This window comes from Lycium ferocissimum, chromosome 8, assembly GCF_029784015.1.
Source record: "Lycium ferocissimum isolate CSIRO_LF1 chromosome 8, AGI_CSIRO_Lferr_CH_V1, whole genome shotgun sequence".
NCBI lineage: Eukaryota > Viridiplantae > Streptophyta > Magnoliopsida > Solanales > Solanaceae > Lycium > Lycium ferocissimum.
This window is the reverse complement of record NC_081349.1, coordinates 46,835,829-46,853,989: the sequence shown is the minus strand read 5'-3', so window position 1 is coordinate 46,853,989 and position 18,161 is coordinate 46,835,829. Positions and strand designations below refer to the sequence as shown.

Below are 18,161 nucleotides of genomic sequence, written 5' to 3'. Positions count from 1 at the left end.
GATTAAATTTAGCCACAAAATGTGTGGGACCATCTCACAACCATACATGTAACATGGCCAATTTGCATGAAATTTCAATAATTGCCAACTTTTCAATATTTCACTTTTAACCCCAATTTTTTTAAAATGTTCGAATAAACAAATTCTATGAACAAATTAATATACCGAAGACAAAATCGAAGGTCAAAAGTCCCGACTTCGTATCCCGAAATGGTCTTGCCCCTAACTTATCATAGTTAACTCGGAATGTCCCGACGTACAAAATACGGGATATAACACCTTACTTTTTATGTAATTTCTAAATATATTAATTTTATTTTTACAAACTTGAAAAATTTATGTTAAACTTTATGGTCAAAATTATAAAGTTTGAAAAGTTCACATAATAAATTGAAAAAGATTGAGTAGTATTTCTCGTATTATTAAGCCAAGAAAAAGAAATCTAAGAAAAAAAAAAACAACGAGGAGAAACAAAGCAAAAGATCTAACAATAACAATAACAATAACAAAACCAAAATAGGAACTCTTGTATTCTCTTCTACACACTTTCCCCTTTCTCTAATGTATCCCAAACCCTAATTATCTTCATCTTAACCCTAATAACATTCTCTAAATCTAGTGTTTCTCAGCTTTCAATAAGCACATAATAGATTTAGTAGCAACATTGATTTACTTATAGTTGTAATTAGAAATGTATAGAGATCGAGGAGGTGGTTCATCAAAGTCAGAGATGGTAGGTGGACCGTTGGATCGAAAACGAATCAACGATGCGTTGGATAAGCACTTAGACAAGTCGTCACCATCTACATCTAGGTCTTTCAAAGACAAAGCTGTTTCATCTACAAGCAAATCGCATTTGGATCATCATAAAAACAAGTGCTCTGATGGTTAGGATTTTTTTTTTTTAATTGGAAATATTTTTAATTTTTTTGGCTGTTAAATGTTTTACATTTTGAGGAAGTGTTGGATTTTGCTTGTATTTAGAGGTTGTTTGGTAGTTGGTTAGAGTTATGCAGGTATTAGTAATACAGAGATTAGTTATGAGGGAATCTATGTATTATTTTAATTTTGTGTAGTGTTTAGTTATTTATGTACTCCCTCCGTCCCATTTTACACGAGGGTGTTTGATTAGGCTGGAAGTTTAAAAAATAAAGGAAGACTTTTGAAATTTGTGGTCTAAAACAAACCATAAAATTTAAGTGGCTAGAAATCATTTCATTAGGGTAAAAAGGAAAATTTAAAGTTGAATTGTTACTAAATATAGAAAGGTGTCATTCTTTTTGGGACTGACTAACAAAGAATGCGTGTCATATAAAGTGGGATGGAGGGAGTATTAGTTATTCCACCTTCTATACATAGATTCACTCATAACTTATACATGTGTTCGATTTTGCTTTTAACGGGTAAAAATTGTACTCCTCTTTCCCAATTTATGTGAAAGTGTTTGACTGGGGCATGCAGTTTAAGAAATAAACGAAGACTTTTGATAAACATAGAGATATTTTTGTGGCTATAAATACTTAGAGACGAATCAATGATGCGTTAGATAAACACTTAGAAAAGTTATCACCATCTACATCTACGTCTTTGAAGGACAAAGCCATTCCATCTACAAGCAAATCACATTTGGATCATCGCAATACGAATAAAAGCAAGTGCTCTGATGGTTAGGATTTTTTAACTGGAAATATTCTCATTTTTGAGCATTAAATGTTTTAGATTTTTACAAAGTATTGGATTTTGCTTGTTTATAGAGGTTGTCTGGTAGCTGGTTAGAGTTATGCAGGTATTAAGAATACACGGAGAGAATTTATGTCTTATTTAAATTTTATGCTGGGATTAGTCATTCATGCAATAGTTATTCCACCTGCTACCCTGCATAAAATAATACATAGATTCCCTCATAACTTATACATGTATTGGATTTTGCTTTTATCGGGTAAAAGTTGTACTCCCATGTCCCAACTTATGTGAAGGTGTTTGACTGGGTACGGAGTTTAAGAAATAAATCAAGACTTTTGAAACTTGTGGTGTAGAGTAAGTCTTAGAGATATTTGTGTGGCTATTAGAGATTAATCAACGATGCGTTAGATAAACATTTAGAGAAGTTGTCGCCTTCTACATCTAGGTCTTTGAAGGATAAGGTTGTTCCCTCCACATCAGCTGGAAAATCGAATTTCGATCATCGTGATACGAATAAGAGCAAGTGCTCTGATGGTTAGGATTTTTTTACTGGAATATTTTGTTTTATGCCATCAAATGTTTACATTTTTAGCAAGTGTTGGATTTTGCTTGTATTTAGTTGTAACTATTCGTATCATTTCTGTTGATAGATTTAGAGGATCTACAAGCTGTTTTGCTTTAACATGTTTTATTAATAGAGGTGATTTTTTGGGAGTAATTGCTGGAAATGAGCTTTCTAGGCTTTAGTTGTGATATAATACCATGCTTTTTGACCGGGTACGGAGTTTAAGAATGAAAGGAAGACTTTTGAAACTTGTGGTCCAAAATAGGACACAAATTTTGTGTGGCCTTAAAGCATCTCATTAAGGGCAAAAGGAGAAAGGGGAAGTTTGAAGCTAAATTATTACTAAATATAGAAATGTGTCTTTCTTTTTTAGACCAACTAAAAGGAAAGAGCGTCACATAAATTGGACAGAGGGAGTAGTTTCGATCATCGCGATACGAACAAACGCAAGTGCTCCGATGGTTAGGATTTTTTATTGGAAATATTTTCATTTTTCGCCATTAAATGTTTTCCATTTTTAGAAACTGTTGGATTTTGCTTGTATTTAGTGCTTAATTATTCTTATCATTTCTGCTGATTAGATTAGAGGATCTACAAGCTGTTTTGCTTTAAAATGTTTTTAATAGAGAAGTGATTTTGGGAATAATTGCTGGAAATGAGCTTTTTAGGCTTTACTCCCTCCGGTTCAAAATAAATGTCCACTTAGCCTTTTTCACACCCCTTAAGAAAAAACTCCACTTAGCCTTTTTCACACCCCTTAAGAAAAAACTAACTCCTACAAAAAATAGGTATTTTGTCTAAACTACCCTTAATTAATACTCCCTTTATCCATTTGTACTAGTCCTGTATGCTAGAAATAAATGTCCACTTTTACTTGTCCAGTTTGGAAAACCAAGAGATAACTTACCATTTCATACCTATTTTACCCCCATTATTAATTGCTGGGTTGGAAATCTCAAAGAATTGTTAGTGGTCGCACAACTTTTAAAGTATCTTTGATTTGTTTCAATTATTTAGATGATTTATAATAATTAGGGGTGAGACCGTAAAATTGCCATTTTATATAAAAAGCATTGGATTTTGCTTTGATGGGGTAAAAGCTGTACTCCTCTGTCCCTATGTGAAGGTGTTTGACCAGGGCACATAGTTTAAGAAATAAAGGAGACTTTTGAAACTTGTGGTGTAGAATAAGTCAGAATATTTGTGTGGCTATAAATCATCTCATTAAGGGTAAAATAGGTATTTTAAAGTTAAATTGTTACTAAATATAGAAAGGTGACATTCTTTTTGGGACTGACTAAAAAGGAAAGAGTGACACATAAATTGTGACAAAGGGAGTAGTATTCAGTGCTTTACTATTCATATAATTTCTGTTGATAGATTAGAGGATCTACAAGCTGTTTTGCTTTAACATGTGTTCATAGAGATGTGATTTTGGGAGTAATTGCTGGAAATGAGGTTTTGTAGGCTTTAGTTGTGATATAATACCATGTTTTTAACTACTCCCGCAGTTCCAAAATAAGTGTCGTTTTAGCAAAAAAACTGTCCTAAAAAGACCGTCACTTTAGGAATTCAAGATTAAAGTTGGCAGTTGTTTTCAACTATGCCCTTATCATTAAAGAATTAGTTAGTTTTAATATTGCTCCATTTTCAAAAAACATCTAATAAATAGGGGTAATCTAGTAAACTAGACACTGCATTTATTGATTTCTTAATGGGCGTGAAATGAGCTAAAGCGACACATATTTTGGAATGGGGGGAGTAATCTAGTAAACTAGACACTGCATTTATTGATTTCTGTCAATTTTTGTTTTTGGGAGTTTAATCCATTTGTTTTGCATTTCTAAAACAATTAGTAATACAAATGATCAAGATCCATATTTGCACATTATATATATATGTAGAAGGGATCCCTTCTGGCACGTTTTAGTTGCGCTTATATTAAAATTGCTCTCGCTCCCCTTTCCTTGAAATAATGTACTTGGTTGGAAGTAATAGAAATATTCCTTTTAACCAAAAAGCATCGCGGAATGAATTCAGATAAAGCTGTATCAAGTGGCAAAGGGTGATCATGGATGAAATGCGTGACCCGAATATCTACTTATTTTGCTTGTGGTTATTTGGGAATGTTTCCAAATTGTTTCTGATATTCTTTAGATCCTCAACACGACGAGAAAAAGATTACCCTTGTGGTCCTTATCAAAAAATCATTATCCTTGTGCTGTCATATGTAAATTTTCTGGTTGTACACAGTCAATTCTTGTTAGTGGCTTACAAAGTTGACTGCTTTTCGCTTTTCTTAAAATCATTTGTGTTGTGATGTGCAATCATAAGTGCAAGCCAGACTTTTGTGGTCTTTTTATGCTAGTACTGGTGAATATATGTGATATAGCTGCAGTATCAATCAATTGCAATCTTGGATGGAATGACTTATGAGGTTGAGATTGATAATTCATATGGTATATTACCATAACTTATTGAAACGTTATTTATCATTTTTTTCTTAATTATCTATCTTCTTTTAACTCGGCCTGTTAAGTATAATTATTTGTCTTTTTATAATATTGGTTCTTGATGTTGAGTTGTGGAAAGCTTGTAGCATTATTTTTCTGAATAAAATACATACTTAAGTCTTCTTGGGGGTGCGCTTTTTTTTCTTTCTTTCTTGGGTATAGTATGACACACTATGCAGACCCATAGCTCACTATCATTGCATTTAAAAAATGATGGGAGTACGTTCTCATGTTCATGCACTTTGTAGAGGAATCTGAAACGGACAGTGAAGAGTCTGAAGTTAGTGGTTCTGATGGGGATGATACTTCATGGATTTCTTGGTTTTGTAACCTGCGTGGTAATGAGTTCTTCTGTGAAGTTGATGATGATTACATTCAAGATGACTTTAACCTCTGTGGATTGAGCAGTCAAGTTCCCTACTACGATTATGCACTTGATCTCATCCTTGATGTTGAATCCTCCCATGGTACGTGTTTTTTCTCTTGTTTAGATTACTTCATATTTTATTATGAATTTCCAGAAAATTGATTTTGGACTTATCTTTTCAGTTGAAGGATATAATTTTTATTGATAATTGAAGCATATAATTTTTTTGTCTTAAACTATTGGGTTTACTTTTTTTGTTTCCTATGGACTATTTCCACAAATTAGTATCTCTAGAAGCAAAGATGTGGAGAAGTAGTCAGCTTTACTTGATATGTTTTAGGTTGATTGGGATGACAACTTCTTAGATAGGCTGGGAGAAATTAGGAAAGTTAATTTTGAGTCACGTTCTTGTTCTCAAAAATAATATAAATGGAAATAACTTTGTGCGTCACGCTCTACCAGGTTCATCAACCTGGTGTAAGCTATGTCCATCTTATTATGACGTGTAGAAATGCCCATATGTGGATTTTTGTGTAAATTGCATTATTAAGTCTTTTTATATCCTTATGTTCAGTAGTAAGGTTTTGGAGGAATTTCTCCTTTTATGTTATTTTCCATGTTTGATGTGACATTCATGCCACATATACAGCAAGTTTAAATTAAGCCGGTGAACCTTTAACTGATACTTGATAGATAGAATAGTGGTGTGCCCCTATGTCTCATTGCGTCTTGTATTCTATTGCCCAAGTCATTAGAAAGTAAAAAAGAGCAACCACTCATCCTCACCCAAAAAGTAAGATGGGAAGACAAAAGGGACGAATGCCCTGTTACTAATTGCTGATAGAACTTAAAAGGAGCTGCTTCTTGTCAATCAAGAAATCAATTTTCCTCTGGTGTTGCAATGAAATTATTGTTATATACTGTTGTCTGCTCTTTTATAGCCCCTTCTCTTTCTTGTATTTGCTTGTTGACGGTGCCAAAAGATGAAGGAGATCCCTTTTCTTTGTTTTCTTTCTCGGTTTAGTCTCTTCTGTGGATGGACAAATTTCCTTTCTAAGTCGGTTTTCTAGCTTATCAGTTCCAATTCTTAATGACTTGCACTAGAAAAGCAATACCCCCTCCATTCCAAATGTCTGACTTTTTTGAATTTGGGACTTCTGGAATTGTTTAACACCAATCTATTTTTGTACATGTATTATTTTCAAGAATTCAAGTTCATGAAATTGTTTAGATTCAAAATTTTTATTTGTCGCTAGCTTTGCAAACTAAAATTTCAACGACTATGTCAATATTTCCTTTTCACCAACTACAATGTAATATTTAAACCAAATTAATATCTTCAGCTATGTGTTCAGTCAAATACCATTGCATAAAATGGAATGGAGAGTATAACTAAAACTACAAATTGATTACAACACCCCTTTTTTGTGTAATTCTCATGTTGCAATTGGAGCTATCAGCAGGAATCGATTAATTTAGATTATCCAAGGCAGAAATTAATGGTATTTGCTAGCAATAACTTGCTCCAATTGCAATATGGAATTTTGTGATGTTCTCAATGTTATTTAAATGTCGATCTTTAGTGGGTGGTATGGAGCTTGATGTGGTGGTTGATAAAGGAATGCAGTTGGTGATCGACTTGTAGCAGCTGAAGCCTGAAGTAACACAAGTGAACTTAAATCTGTTGCAGTTCTCAATAAATGCATTAGAAAACTAACCTGTATCTTAAAACACATGAATAAGTATCATATATGTAATGCATGTATGGGTGTTGACATTGCTAGCAGGTCTAGGTTTTGAAATAGTTGGTCTACATTGTTGGGTTGAGAAGAAGAGGTAGATGTGTTAGGTGAGGGCTATGATGGAGGCTACTGTGAGGATAAGAGGAGAGCCATCAGAGATTAGGAATTGGTTATTGACTTCCTTCTTGAAAGCTTAGGAATCTGTGCTGAGGAAGCAGGCATTTCAGTTATTGAATTTACACTTTTGGTGAATGCTGCATTTCAAGGTTGGCATACTTGGAGAATTAAGTGTAATTAACATTTGACTTCTTCACAGCGCACCATTTATAGAGATCCGCTTCAGATTGTTTATTCTATATAATATTCCAAACATACCATCAACTAAAATGGATGATGATATGACGAGTATAGTAGAGGGGTTGTAGTGCCACCAGTGCTCAACTGCTCATGACAATGATAGATCTAGACTTCGACTCCCATATGATGCAAACAATTGTTAAAGGTGCAATCTGGTGGTTTAGCTTCTGTCGGCACACTCAATATTCCTCTAAAAATCCACCATTTATTAACTTTTAGGAATATATTTTTGTTTTTATTTTTTCCTTTAGGAGCATATTAGAAAAGGTGAAGTAATTAAAGGGGAACTGGGGAAACTGACTAGGAAAATTGGGTAATTTTTCAAAAGTGAGTTGCTTGTGCATCTTTATGTAGATTCCCGTTTTAGGAACTTTCGGAGTTTTATGTTTCAATTTTTCTTGTTGTTCTTTGGAATTTTTAAAAGTGTTTTTCTAATTATTTTGGTGTCAACAAGTTCTATTTTCTTTTGCAGCTCCATCTTTTGGTATAAAACATTACGACTCATCTTTTTCTTTTGAGTTGGAGTGGGGGAGTTGGAATTTATTCTGTTAGCATGGCTTTTAATAATTCTTATGCTCTGAAAAATTGATATATGTGATGCTTTTGAATAGTTTCGGTTGCATGATCTAAAAGCTTCCTGTTCCAGGTATGAATATATTTTCAGCTAATAATGCTTGAGTTGATGTTATCAGTACGTCCTTGGACTTATGGGCAGACGCTTAATGATTCGTTTATTTTTAGTTTTATGTTTTCAAGTTAGAAGCACATCCTCCATTATACTCCAAGCAAACTTCCTTGTCACTGTCTTGTGTGACCAAGAATATTGTCCTATATCAAAAATGCTGTATCATCTTTCATATTAAGGCAATTGCAGTTTGTCAATTTTTTCCTGCTTTGAATAGGTGATATGTTCACAGAAGAGCAGAATGAATTGGTTGAATCGGCAGCAGAGATGTTGTATGGTTTAATTCATGTTCGGTACATTTTAACTAGCAAGGGAATAGCCGCAATGGTAATTTCATTACTCATTCTCTTGTATGCTTTCATATTTTCCTCCTTTTGGTCTTCCATTTTACTGGGCAACTTGTCCATGAATTTGTAATCATGATAACTGGGCTAAACCTTTCAGTTGGAGAAGTACAAAAACTATGACTTTGGAAGATGCCCACGAGTTTATTGCAGTGGACAGCCTTGTCTTCCTGTTGGTCAATCAGATATTCCGCGCGGAAGTACCGTAAAAATATACTGTCCTAAGTGTGAAGACATTTATTACCCTCGATCAAAGTACCAAGGCAGTATCCTTTTCTGCTACCGCTTTTAGATGCTCTCTCTCTCCCCTCTTTCCCTCTCTACACTCGCGCACACACACACACACAACACTTCTAAATTGCATATCAATTTGAGATTAGGTCTGCTCATGAATTGCATATTGGTCTCTGTTTGTTTACTTGAGTAGCATATTTCTATCCTTGGATATGATTTCTTTTAACTGCTAAAGATATTGATGGAGCATACTTTGGGACAACATTTCCTCATCTCTTCTTGATGACTTATGGACACCTCAAGCCTCAAAAGCCAACACAAAATTACACCCCCAGGGTGTTTGGCTTCAAGATCCACAAGACTTGACAGTAAAGTCCGTTGTGATGTTGTGAACAGATCAAATTTTCTGCCAGTAATGATTCTTGCCAGGTGGCTTTGATGTACAAATTCGTCGTGGTAGAGACAGGTGAAGCAGAGGAGTTCGTGATAATTATGAAACATTGTTCTTCATTGATGAAATGCAGCTTGGCCAATCTGTCAGGTGAAATTTGTTCCTGAAATGTCATCATGAATTTACTAGAGCATTTGTAAGCTTGTTTCTTTACCAGTTTGAGAACTGATTTACATTTCCTCATCAACCACTTTTCGTGGCCCTCCGATGATCCTTTCATCTCTCTTCAGTACTTTCCATTTTCCAACAGAAAGGTGTTCATCAGGATTATAGACTAGGCGATTTCCAGTTGTAATGATGTATTAAAAAGGTTATCCAAGCTAAAGATGTTATGGAGCTACAACCAACCTCTTTCATCCAAAAAAAGAAAAAGCTATAAGCAACCTGGAAATTGCTATTATAACTAAGAATTTTTACTTTCGATTACATGGAGCAGGTGAATAATGAATGTATATTGACTTTTGTCCCAAGATTTTCCCTGTTAAGCATTTTCTTTTTGATATTTTTGGTAAGCAGTTAAACAAGAGGGTAGGTACCCGTTAAAATAAGAAAGGCAGTTAGATATTTTAGGTTTTAGATCTACACTTGGTGGTTGCATGCCCTTTAATTATGCTTTCCACTGCTAAACAGTACTTTGAGAGAGGACCAATCTGCCTGACTAAATAAACTGACAACTGTACCTTTTAGTAATTTGTTTATTACTAATATTTCGATTTTTTTTTTTTTTGAGAGTTAAATTGCGAAAATTGAAAGATAGGCGTATAAGTTTCACATATTTATCAATTAGCAAGGGGCGCCACAGAAATTGCTTAAGCACTTGTTTCTTATTAATAAATTAATTAATTAATGTTATATTTAATGAGATGTGATCATCATTTAAAAGACCATTATTATTTAAATAAATGAGTGAGCCTGCATACTATGATTTGTAATTACTTATTCAGTTTAATAACTCTTAAATTTTAACTTCTTAATGGAGTTTGCCTACCAAACAAGTAGACAAGCAAGTAAAAGAACTTACAGGGCTTTTAAGTTGAAAAAAATATGGAACTTCGGATTTAATACAAAAAAATTTCTAAAAAAAGTTGTGCCAGCCCATGAAAGATGGACATTTAGGGTGCAGCCGGGTAACTTTGATTATTAATTTCCGAATCTAAGGATTAGCAGGTTACTTAAACAGCATTAAATTGCTAACAAGGACCCATAATGGACTGTGTTTTGTAAGCAATCATTCTTGAATGATTGAGCACAAGATCACCCTTTCCGCGATACCACATTAGTGGTGACCCTTAGTACAAGTCTTTCATATTAATATATGCCAATTAATTGGTCATTAACCGGTGTGGTATTTAATTTCATCCGCGGTAAAATCAGTTTTTTTTTTTTTTTTTAATTTTTAATTTGTTTTTATTACATAGGAGTAGGAGAAGGGGATTACAATGTGGGATTCGAACCCTCACCAAAACTGAGCTACTAGATTCCTAATCAGTTGAGTTCTCGGTTGTGTGGGTAATAATAGTAATAGATACTTAGCTTTTTTCTTGGTCTCTTTTTTTTTTTTTTAAAGTTTAGTTGGGCATCTTTTTCTTGATTGCTTCATTAACCGTTTGCTAATAGGAATACTTGGGATGAAGAAAATTTGTATTCCGAATGTATGACCTTTTCCCTCTCATTTTAATCGTTGCTTTACCTTTTTTCACTCTTGCAAGGTATAATTTATTAAGTTATCCATATTTATTAGGGGTCTGTTTGGAAAGCCACCTGGTAAATGGAATTCGTGTAATTAATAGGGTAGTAATTACGCAGTATTGTAATTACAACGACCTGTTTGTTTGTCATAAGGTAATTGTAGTGTAATTACAAGCGTACTGTTTGGTTGCACAAGTGTAATTACACGGTTAATAATCATATATTTGTAATTAATATTGTAAAAAATAATTGGTATATACTTTTTAAATTAATAATCATATTTTTCAGACTTTTTGTTAGAACATCATGGACTGGATGCTTAACAACAAAAAAATAATATTATAAATATAATGCAATAACATTATCTAAATGTTTGACAGAAAATCTATCAACTCTAAGTGAAAAATAAACAATATGCAATGTGAAATAACAAGTCAATAGTACTAAAGCAAATAAATTAAAATCGAAAATGTAATCCAAATTCAAAATCCAAAAATAAAAGTTTAACATATTACTGTTATATCAAATTTCAACATTACATAAGTAAGTTTCAACTCCAACGTAACTTAAGTGAATATAATTCCAAAAGAAAGAGAAAATATAAGTCTATAACCTCCTTCACAATGAAATTCTACTTTAATAACATCACTCGTTATATGTCAAATTTGTTAATGACTCATTCTTTCTAATACTAAGATGTGTAGTTTCAAATTAGAATTATAACACGGTTATGCTAAATAAATAATATAGAAAATACGCGCAATTACATGGAATCATAAGAAATAAAGGTTGGGAATAAGAAGAAAGGAAATGAAAGATAAATAATATAAAAATAAAAATATTTTTTAAAAATAAAAAAGAAGCTAAAATAATGGAAATAAAAATAAATTAAAAAATAAAAGAAATTAAAAAAAAAAAAAAAACCTAAAGAATTGGAGAGTGTAATTACACCCAATTCCCACCTAGCCAAGTAATTATTTGGTCAAACAAACAAGCCAAACTGTGTAATTACACCCAATTCTAATTACCTGGGCGGCTTTCCAAACATGCCCTAGATGCTTTTTTTTAAGAATTGAACAATATTAACTTCCGTCTCATTTTAATTATCACTTTAGGTTTTCTCACATCAAATAATAAAAATAATAAATACAAGTTGTATTTTACTAAGTTACCCCTACATAATAAAGGTAGACTGATTTTTCCTCTTAAAGATTGTGCATACTTCTTTAATGTTAAGTAGATTGTGCATACTTCTTTAATGTTAATGACAAAATTAAAAATAATTGTAATTTTCTCTGGAGTTCCTAAAGTGACAATTATTTTGGGATTTTGAGCTAAAATAACAGTTAAAATGGGACGGAGGGAGTATTAATTACCCATCACAATTAACCCATTAAATTAGCTGAAGGTACAAATATAAACTACAGAATCTAATTGTTTTGGGTGGTAGATAATTATACTTCAAAATCACTTATTACAATTAGGGTTAATTACATTAAACAGTCTTATATATATTACTTAGGGACATAGACATATAGTGTTAGGCGGTGCCAAATTTATCGGAAAATTTTATTAAATATAAAATATATTAATAATAAAAAAGTTATAAATTGCTACAATTAGTGAAATCGCGTGCGGAAAAAAAATCATTGGTTCATGTATAGCTCCGTATATTATCGTAGTTTATTCAGATTTAAAACAGATAATAAAGATAAATTCGAGGTGTGAGGGACTTGCACGAGGGCATATGAATGATTGGAACGTGGTCTTAGGAGAATAAAGTGTTATATAAGTGATTTATGGTCTATGGAAAGCCTTATAGCCAAGACAAGTTGGAAACGACGCTACAAACTAAAGTTTCAAACAAGCCACACAAGACCTAACTTCAAAAATATACACCTCCCAATATATAAAGATTTGGAAATACCTCCTTAAATGGAAGTTTTAGCCCCTTGAAGTCTATTTTCCGACATTTCAAATTGTTCATCCTTAGACATTCCGATAGAGAATTATGTACAATTACTGAAGGGCATCAAAGCAGGAGCTAGGTGTGTGAGGCACGAAAGTTAGGGCAAAAAATTAACTAGTTAGGCAGGCTAGTGCAAAAAACTACTTGAACTATATAAGAGCACGTGAGGAGAGAAATTAGTTTCACTTTTTACATATAAGATCTTTTTTCTCAACCTCAACTCATCTAGGGTTGAACTGTTACTCCGAAACATCGATTCTAATAATATTATACTTGTGAATTGTTAGATTTCCAACAACGTTCAAGAACAAGGTTTTCTCTACAAGCTAGGGTTTTGGATCCGAAACAACAATTATTTAATTATGAAGAACAATAGTTCACATTAGATAGAATCAGCACGAGAAATCTAGATTAACTACGACAGTTAAAATTAAAAGAATAAAATCTAGGGTTTCCTTAAGTTGAGAATAAGTATGAAAATTAAATTTGTAAAAAAAGTTGTGTCCACCCCATGAAGGACGGACATTTAGGGTGGGCCGCCAGGTAACGTGATTATTATTAATTTCCAAATCAAAGGATTAGTAGATGGGTCTTTGACATATATATACATCTTAAGGAGAAATATTTACGAAACGTGACGATAGTTTTATATTTACAAAACATAACATTACAAATCCTATACAAAACATGCTTTATATTTAAAAAAATATATATATATTTTTAAATTATTTTTTATTTTTTAAAAATCATTTTTTAAATTTTTTTTTTTTATTTTTTTAAAAAAAATATTTTTTTAAAAATTTATTTTTATTTTTTTAAAAAATTAATATTTTTTTTTTTTGCTCAAAAACTTATGTATGAAAATTGTATGAAATTTGTATATCACTCGCTCAAGACTTAAAAAGTTTGCTCAAAATTTAGTGTATGAAAAATGTATGAAATGTGTATATCTCGTTCAAGGCTTAAAAAATCCGCTCAAAATTGTGTGTATGAAAACAATATGAAATTTGTATCTTGCTCATGTCTTAAAATTTCGCTCACATTTTCATGTATAAAGTTCATGTTAGATTTACGTAAAATTAATACAACTACAACAACATTGTATATAACTTTGATACAACATTCAAGACTTAAAATAATCGCTCAAATTTTTGTGTATGAAATGTGTATATCTTGCTCAAGGCTTAAAAAGTTCGCTCAAATTTTATGTATGAAGAACGTATGAAATGTGTATATCTTGATCAAGGCTTAAACATTATGCTTAAAATTTTATGCATGAGAATGGTATGAAATGTGTATATCTTCCTCAAGACTTAGAATTTCATTCACATTGTTTGTATATAAATTTCATATTAGGTTTTACGGAAAATTAATACAACTACAACAACATTGTAACAATTTTCATACAATATTCAAGGCTTAAAGATTTCGCTCACAATTTTGTGTATGAAAACCATATTAAAAATTTTGCTCACACATACACATTTCATATAACTTTCATACACAGAAATATGAGGTAATTTTTTAAGCCATTGAGCAAAAAAAAAAAAATTAATATTTAAAAAAATATATATAAAAATTATTTTTAAAAAAAATATATATATTTTCTGGAAAAAAAATTAAAAAACGAAAAATATATGAAAATCCGTCATGTTTTGTAATATATCGTTATGTTTTGTAAATAAGGAAAACTATCGTTACGTTTTGTAAATATTTCTCCTTAACATGTATATATACGTAGTTTTCCCTTAGTAGATTGCTCACACAGCATTAAATTGCTAACATCACCCAAAGTGGAGTGTGTTTATAAGCAAATATTCTTGAATAATAATCAAAGCTTATAGCAAGCACACCCTTTCCACGATACCACATTAGTGATGACCCTTGCTACAAGTTTTTCATATTAATACTCACTAATTAATTTATCATTAACCGGTGTGGTAAACTCAGTTGAGTTCTTGGGTCCGTGTGTAATAATATTAATAGAATCCTTAGCCTTCTCTTTCTTTCTTTATTCTTGATTGCTTAATTCGTTAGCCGTTTGCTAATATTAATTCTCGGGATGAACAAAAATTTGTACTGCTTTGATCGTAGCTTTACTTCTTTTCACATCTATTAGGAAAAAATTACAAGGTTTATTTTATTAAGTTATCCCTATTTATTAGATGTTGTTCGAGAATTAAGCAATATTAAAAAAAAAACTATTCCCTCTGTCTCATTTTAATTATCGTTTTAGCTCTTTTCATGTCCATTAAGAAAAGTAATAAATACAAGGTATATTTAACTAAGTTACCCCTACTTAATAAAGGTATACTGATTTTTCCTCTTAAAGATTGAGCATACTTTTAATGTTAAAAGGTATAGTTGGAAACAATTGTCAACTTTACTCTTGAATTTTCTAAAGTGATACTTATTTTTGGGATAACTGTTTTGACCGAAAACGACTGACGGAGGGAGTACTTCCTTAATGGTAAGAGTATGACTGAAAACAATTGTCAACTTTAGTCTAATTCCTAAAGTGATATTTATTTGGTATAATTAAAATGGGACACCGGGAGTATTAATTATTCATCACATTACACATATAATCCATTAAACAGGCTATAGGTACAAATCTAAACTACTCGAAGCTAGTTGTTTTTCGACCAGATGATATTAGTAAAACTATCATTTATTTTAGCCTAAATTGGTTAAAACGTCCATGAACATGATTTTATAATTTGGAGAATAAAGTATTATAGAAGTGATTTATGGTCTATGAGAAGCCTTGTGGCATAGATTGTTAGAATTAATGGCAAAAATTTAATTAACTAAAGTGAGTTCTTAACCATTATTAGAATAACAAATATTTACTTTCAAAATTTTAACAATCCCACAATTGTAGCTAAAACATTATGTCTTCCATCAATATATTAAGAGAATTATATTTACGTACTTTCTTTCGCGCTCTTCTTTACAATATCACTTTTTTTTTTTTCCACATTCCCGTTTAAACATGAGAAAAGGAGTATTAGAAGTAAACGCTCACCAATTAAATGAACGTTGTGTCCCAAAAGAAAATTTTCAACATATGAATGAAAAATTAGAAAAAAGACGACGAGCTCTTCTCTTCCCATTCAAACGTGAGATATTATTGTTTAAAAAAAAAAAAAAAAAAAAAAAAAAAAGAAGAGATATATTATAAGTAAGTTTAATGGGCCAATTAAATTAATTAATGAACGTAAAAGATTAGCGTTTTTTTGCACGGATTGCCCTTCGTTTGGGGTGGTCTTTAAATTTTGCCACTCAAATTTGTGGTCTTTAAATTTTGCCCTTCATATTTGTGGTCTTTAAATTTTGCCCTTTCTTGGAAAGATGAGCGAATACATGAAATTAGGGTTGAACCCCCGCTCAAGCATAAAATAAAAAAATAATTTCGCAAGGCGAGGACTAGGGGAGTGTATGCCGGATCAAGATACAATCTTTAAGAAAAGTTAAAGTTATGCCGGATCCGCATAACTAAAAATCTCCCCTCAAAGAAAAATCCCCCCTTGCACTTTTAGTTAAACATAACTAAAAGTCTGCTGAGGGGGCATATAAAATTTAAACTTTGCCTTATAAGGCAAACTTTTTTTTTTTAGTTGAAAGTCTATTTTATTCCATCCAAAAAACTTGTTGAAAGACAAAGTTGAAGCCGACCTTCAATGTACATGGTAAAATTCCTACTCACTAACTTGTATAAGTCAAACTAGGAGCAACTATTACATTAAAAAAACAATGTTTCGCTTTTAATCAACTACACTTAGCTAGGGATAGCAATTCATAGCAAAATAAAGAATCTCTGCCATTTGAAATTGTTCTGCCTTGGATGTGAATATGTTGTGCAATCTCTGCAGTCTATCGGGAAAGAAGCCGAGTATTTTGAAATCGAGTAGGTTCCTTTCTCTCCAAACCAATGCCACTAGCATACAAAAATCACGAAGTAATGGAGCGATGGTTCGATTTGTGTCTAGCAATGTGTGAGATCCATGTGATTTCATCTTGCCGGCCCCTATTCTTCTAGTGTACCCCAGCCATACCAACAACACCCACAATCCTTTTGTGATGGAGCATTCAAAATAAAGATGGGAAAATATTTCTTGGAGTCCCTACGAGAAGATGGGAAAATATTTCAAGTCTATCAACGATTTGCTAATCTACCTTGTATTGCCAAAGTGTGAATTTGTATACGGGATGGACATTTGATTGTAGCATAATACTTTTCCATGTAACTTTGGTATATATGCTTGAAAAAATACATATATATGCTTCAAGGCAAAGTTTGCCCATAAGGCATAAGTATGCCCCCATCGACATAAGTTTGGTAAATCCTTAACAAGTTTATGCCGATGGCATACTTTTAATGGGCAAACTTTTATGCTTTTGATCCGCATAAACTTATGAAGGAATTATCAAGTTATCTTTAACGGTGATACTTATGCAAAGTCTGCCCATAAGGCATAAGTATGCCGGATCCGGCATAACTTCGATAATTCCTTAACAAGTGTATGCCGATGGAGGCATAGCGAAATTTAAACTTTGCCTTGCGAATTTTTTTAAAATTTTACCGTGTGGGGGTTCGAACTCAAACCTATAGGATTTAGCGAAGGGCAAAATTTAAAGATTTCAAATATGAAGGGCAAAATTTAAAGACCACCCCAAAAGAAGGGCAATTCTGCGAATTGCCCAAAGATTAACAACAAAATATAAAAGTTATGTGCATTAACCCATTTTTTTGCGCGGATTGCCCTTCTTTTGGGGTGGTCTTTAAATTTTGCCCCTTAAATTTGTGGTCTTTAAATTTTGCCCCTCATATTTGTGGTCTTTAAGTTGTGCCCTTCACTTGGAAAGGTGGGCAAATACATGAAGTTCTGGGTTCGAACCTCTGCTCAAGCATAAAATAAAAAAATAATTTCGCAAGGCAGGACTGGGAGAGTGTATGCCGGATCCGGCATACAATCTTTAAGGAAAAGCTAAAGTTATGCTGGATCCGGCATAACTAAAAGTCTGCCCCATAAGGCAGAATTATTCCTAAGATATAGTTTAGTTATGCCTCATGGGGCAAAATTTTAGTTAAGACATAACAAAATTATGCCTCATAAGGCAAGAACTTTTCCTTAAAGCATAGACTTTGCCTTATAAGGCAAAGTTTAAGTTATGCCTTATCGGCATACTTTTAGTTATGTCTTTGGGGCATACTTTTTAGTTAAGGCATAACAAAAAGTTTACCTTGAAAAGTAATATATATATATATATGCCTCAAGGCAAAGTCTGCCCCTCCGGCAGACTTTTAGTTAAACATAACTAAAAGTCTGCCGGAGGGGGCATAGCAAAATTTAAACTTTGCCTTATAAGACAAACTTTTAGTTATGCCTTAAGGAAAACTTACGCCTTAAGGGCATACTTATAGTTATGTTTTTTATGGGGCACACTTTTAGTTAAGGCATTACTAAAAGTTTACCTTGAAAAGTTAAATACATATATATATATATATATATATATATATATATATATATATATGCTTCAAGGCAAATCCGCCCTCCG

General features: G+C 32.3%; 1 protein-coding gene across 2 annotated transcripts; it reads left to right on the top strand.

Annotated features, from left to right (window-relative positions):
- The first annotated feature begins 495 nt into the window (after nt 1-495).
- On the top strand, nt 496-9,411 carry LOC132068653 (putative casein kinase II subunit beta-4). 2 transcript variants are annotated; one of them, XM_059462310.1, is made up of 5 exons: nt 496-887; nt 5,010-5,228; nt 8,145-8,239; nt 8,357-8,522; nt 8,726-9,411. In XM_059462310.1, the coding sequence occupies exons 1-5, from the start codon at nt 692-694 to the stop codon at nt 8,854-8,856; spliced, it is 807 nt and encodes a 268-aa protein (XP_059318293.1). In that variant the 5' UTR covers nt 496-691; the 3' UTR covers nt 8,857-9,411. The 2 variants fall into 2 exon arrangements, with proteins under 2 accessions (XP_059318293.1, XP_059318292.1); XM_059462309.1 differs by having other exon boundaries at nt 8,130-8,239.
- Nucleotides 9,412-18,161: the final 8,750 nt, after the last annotated feature.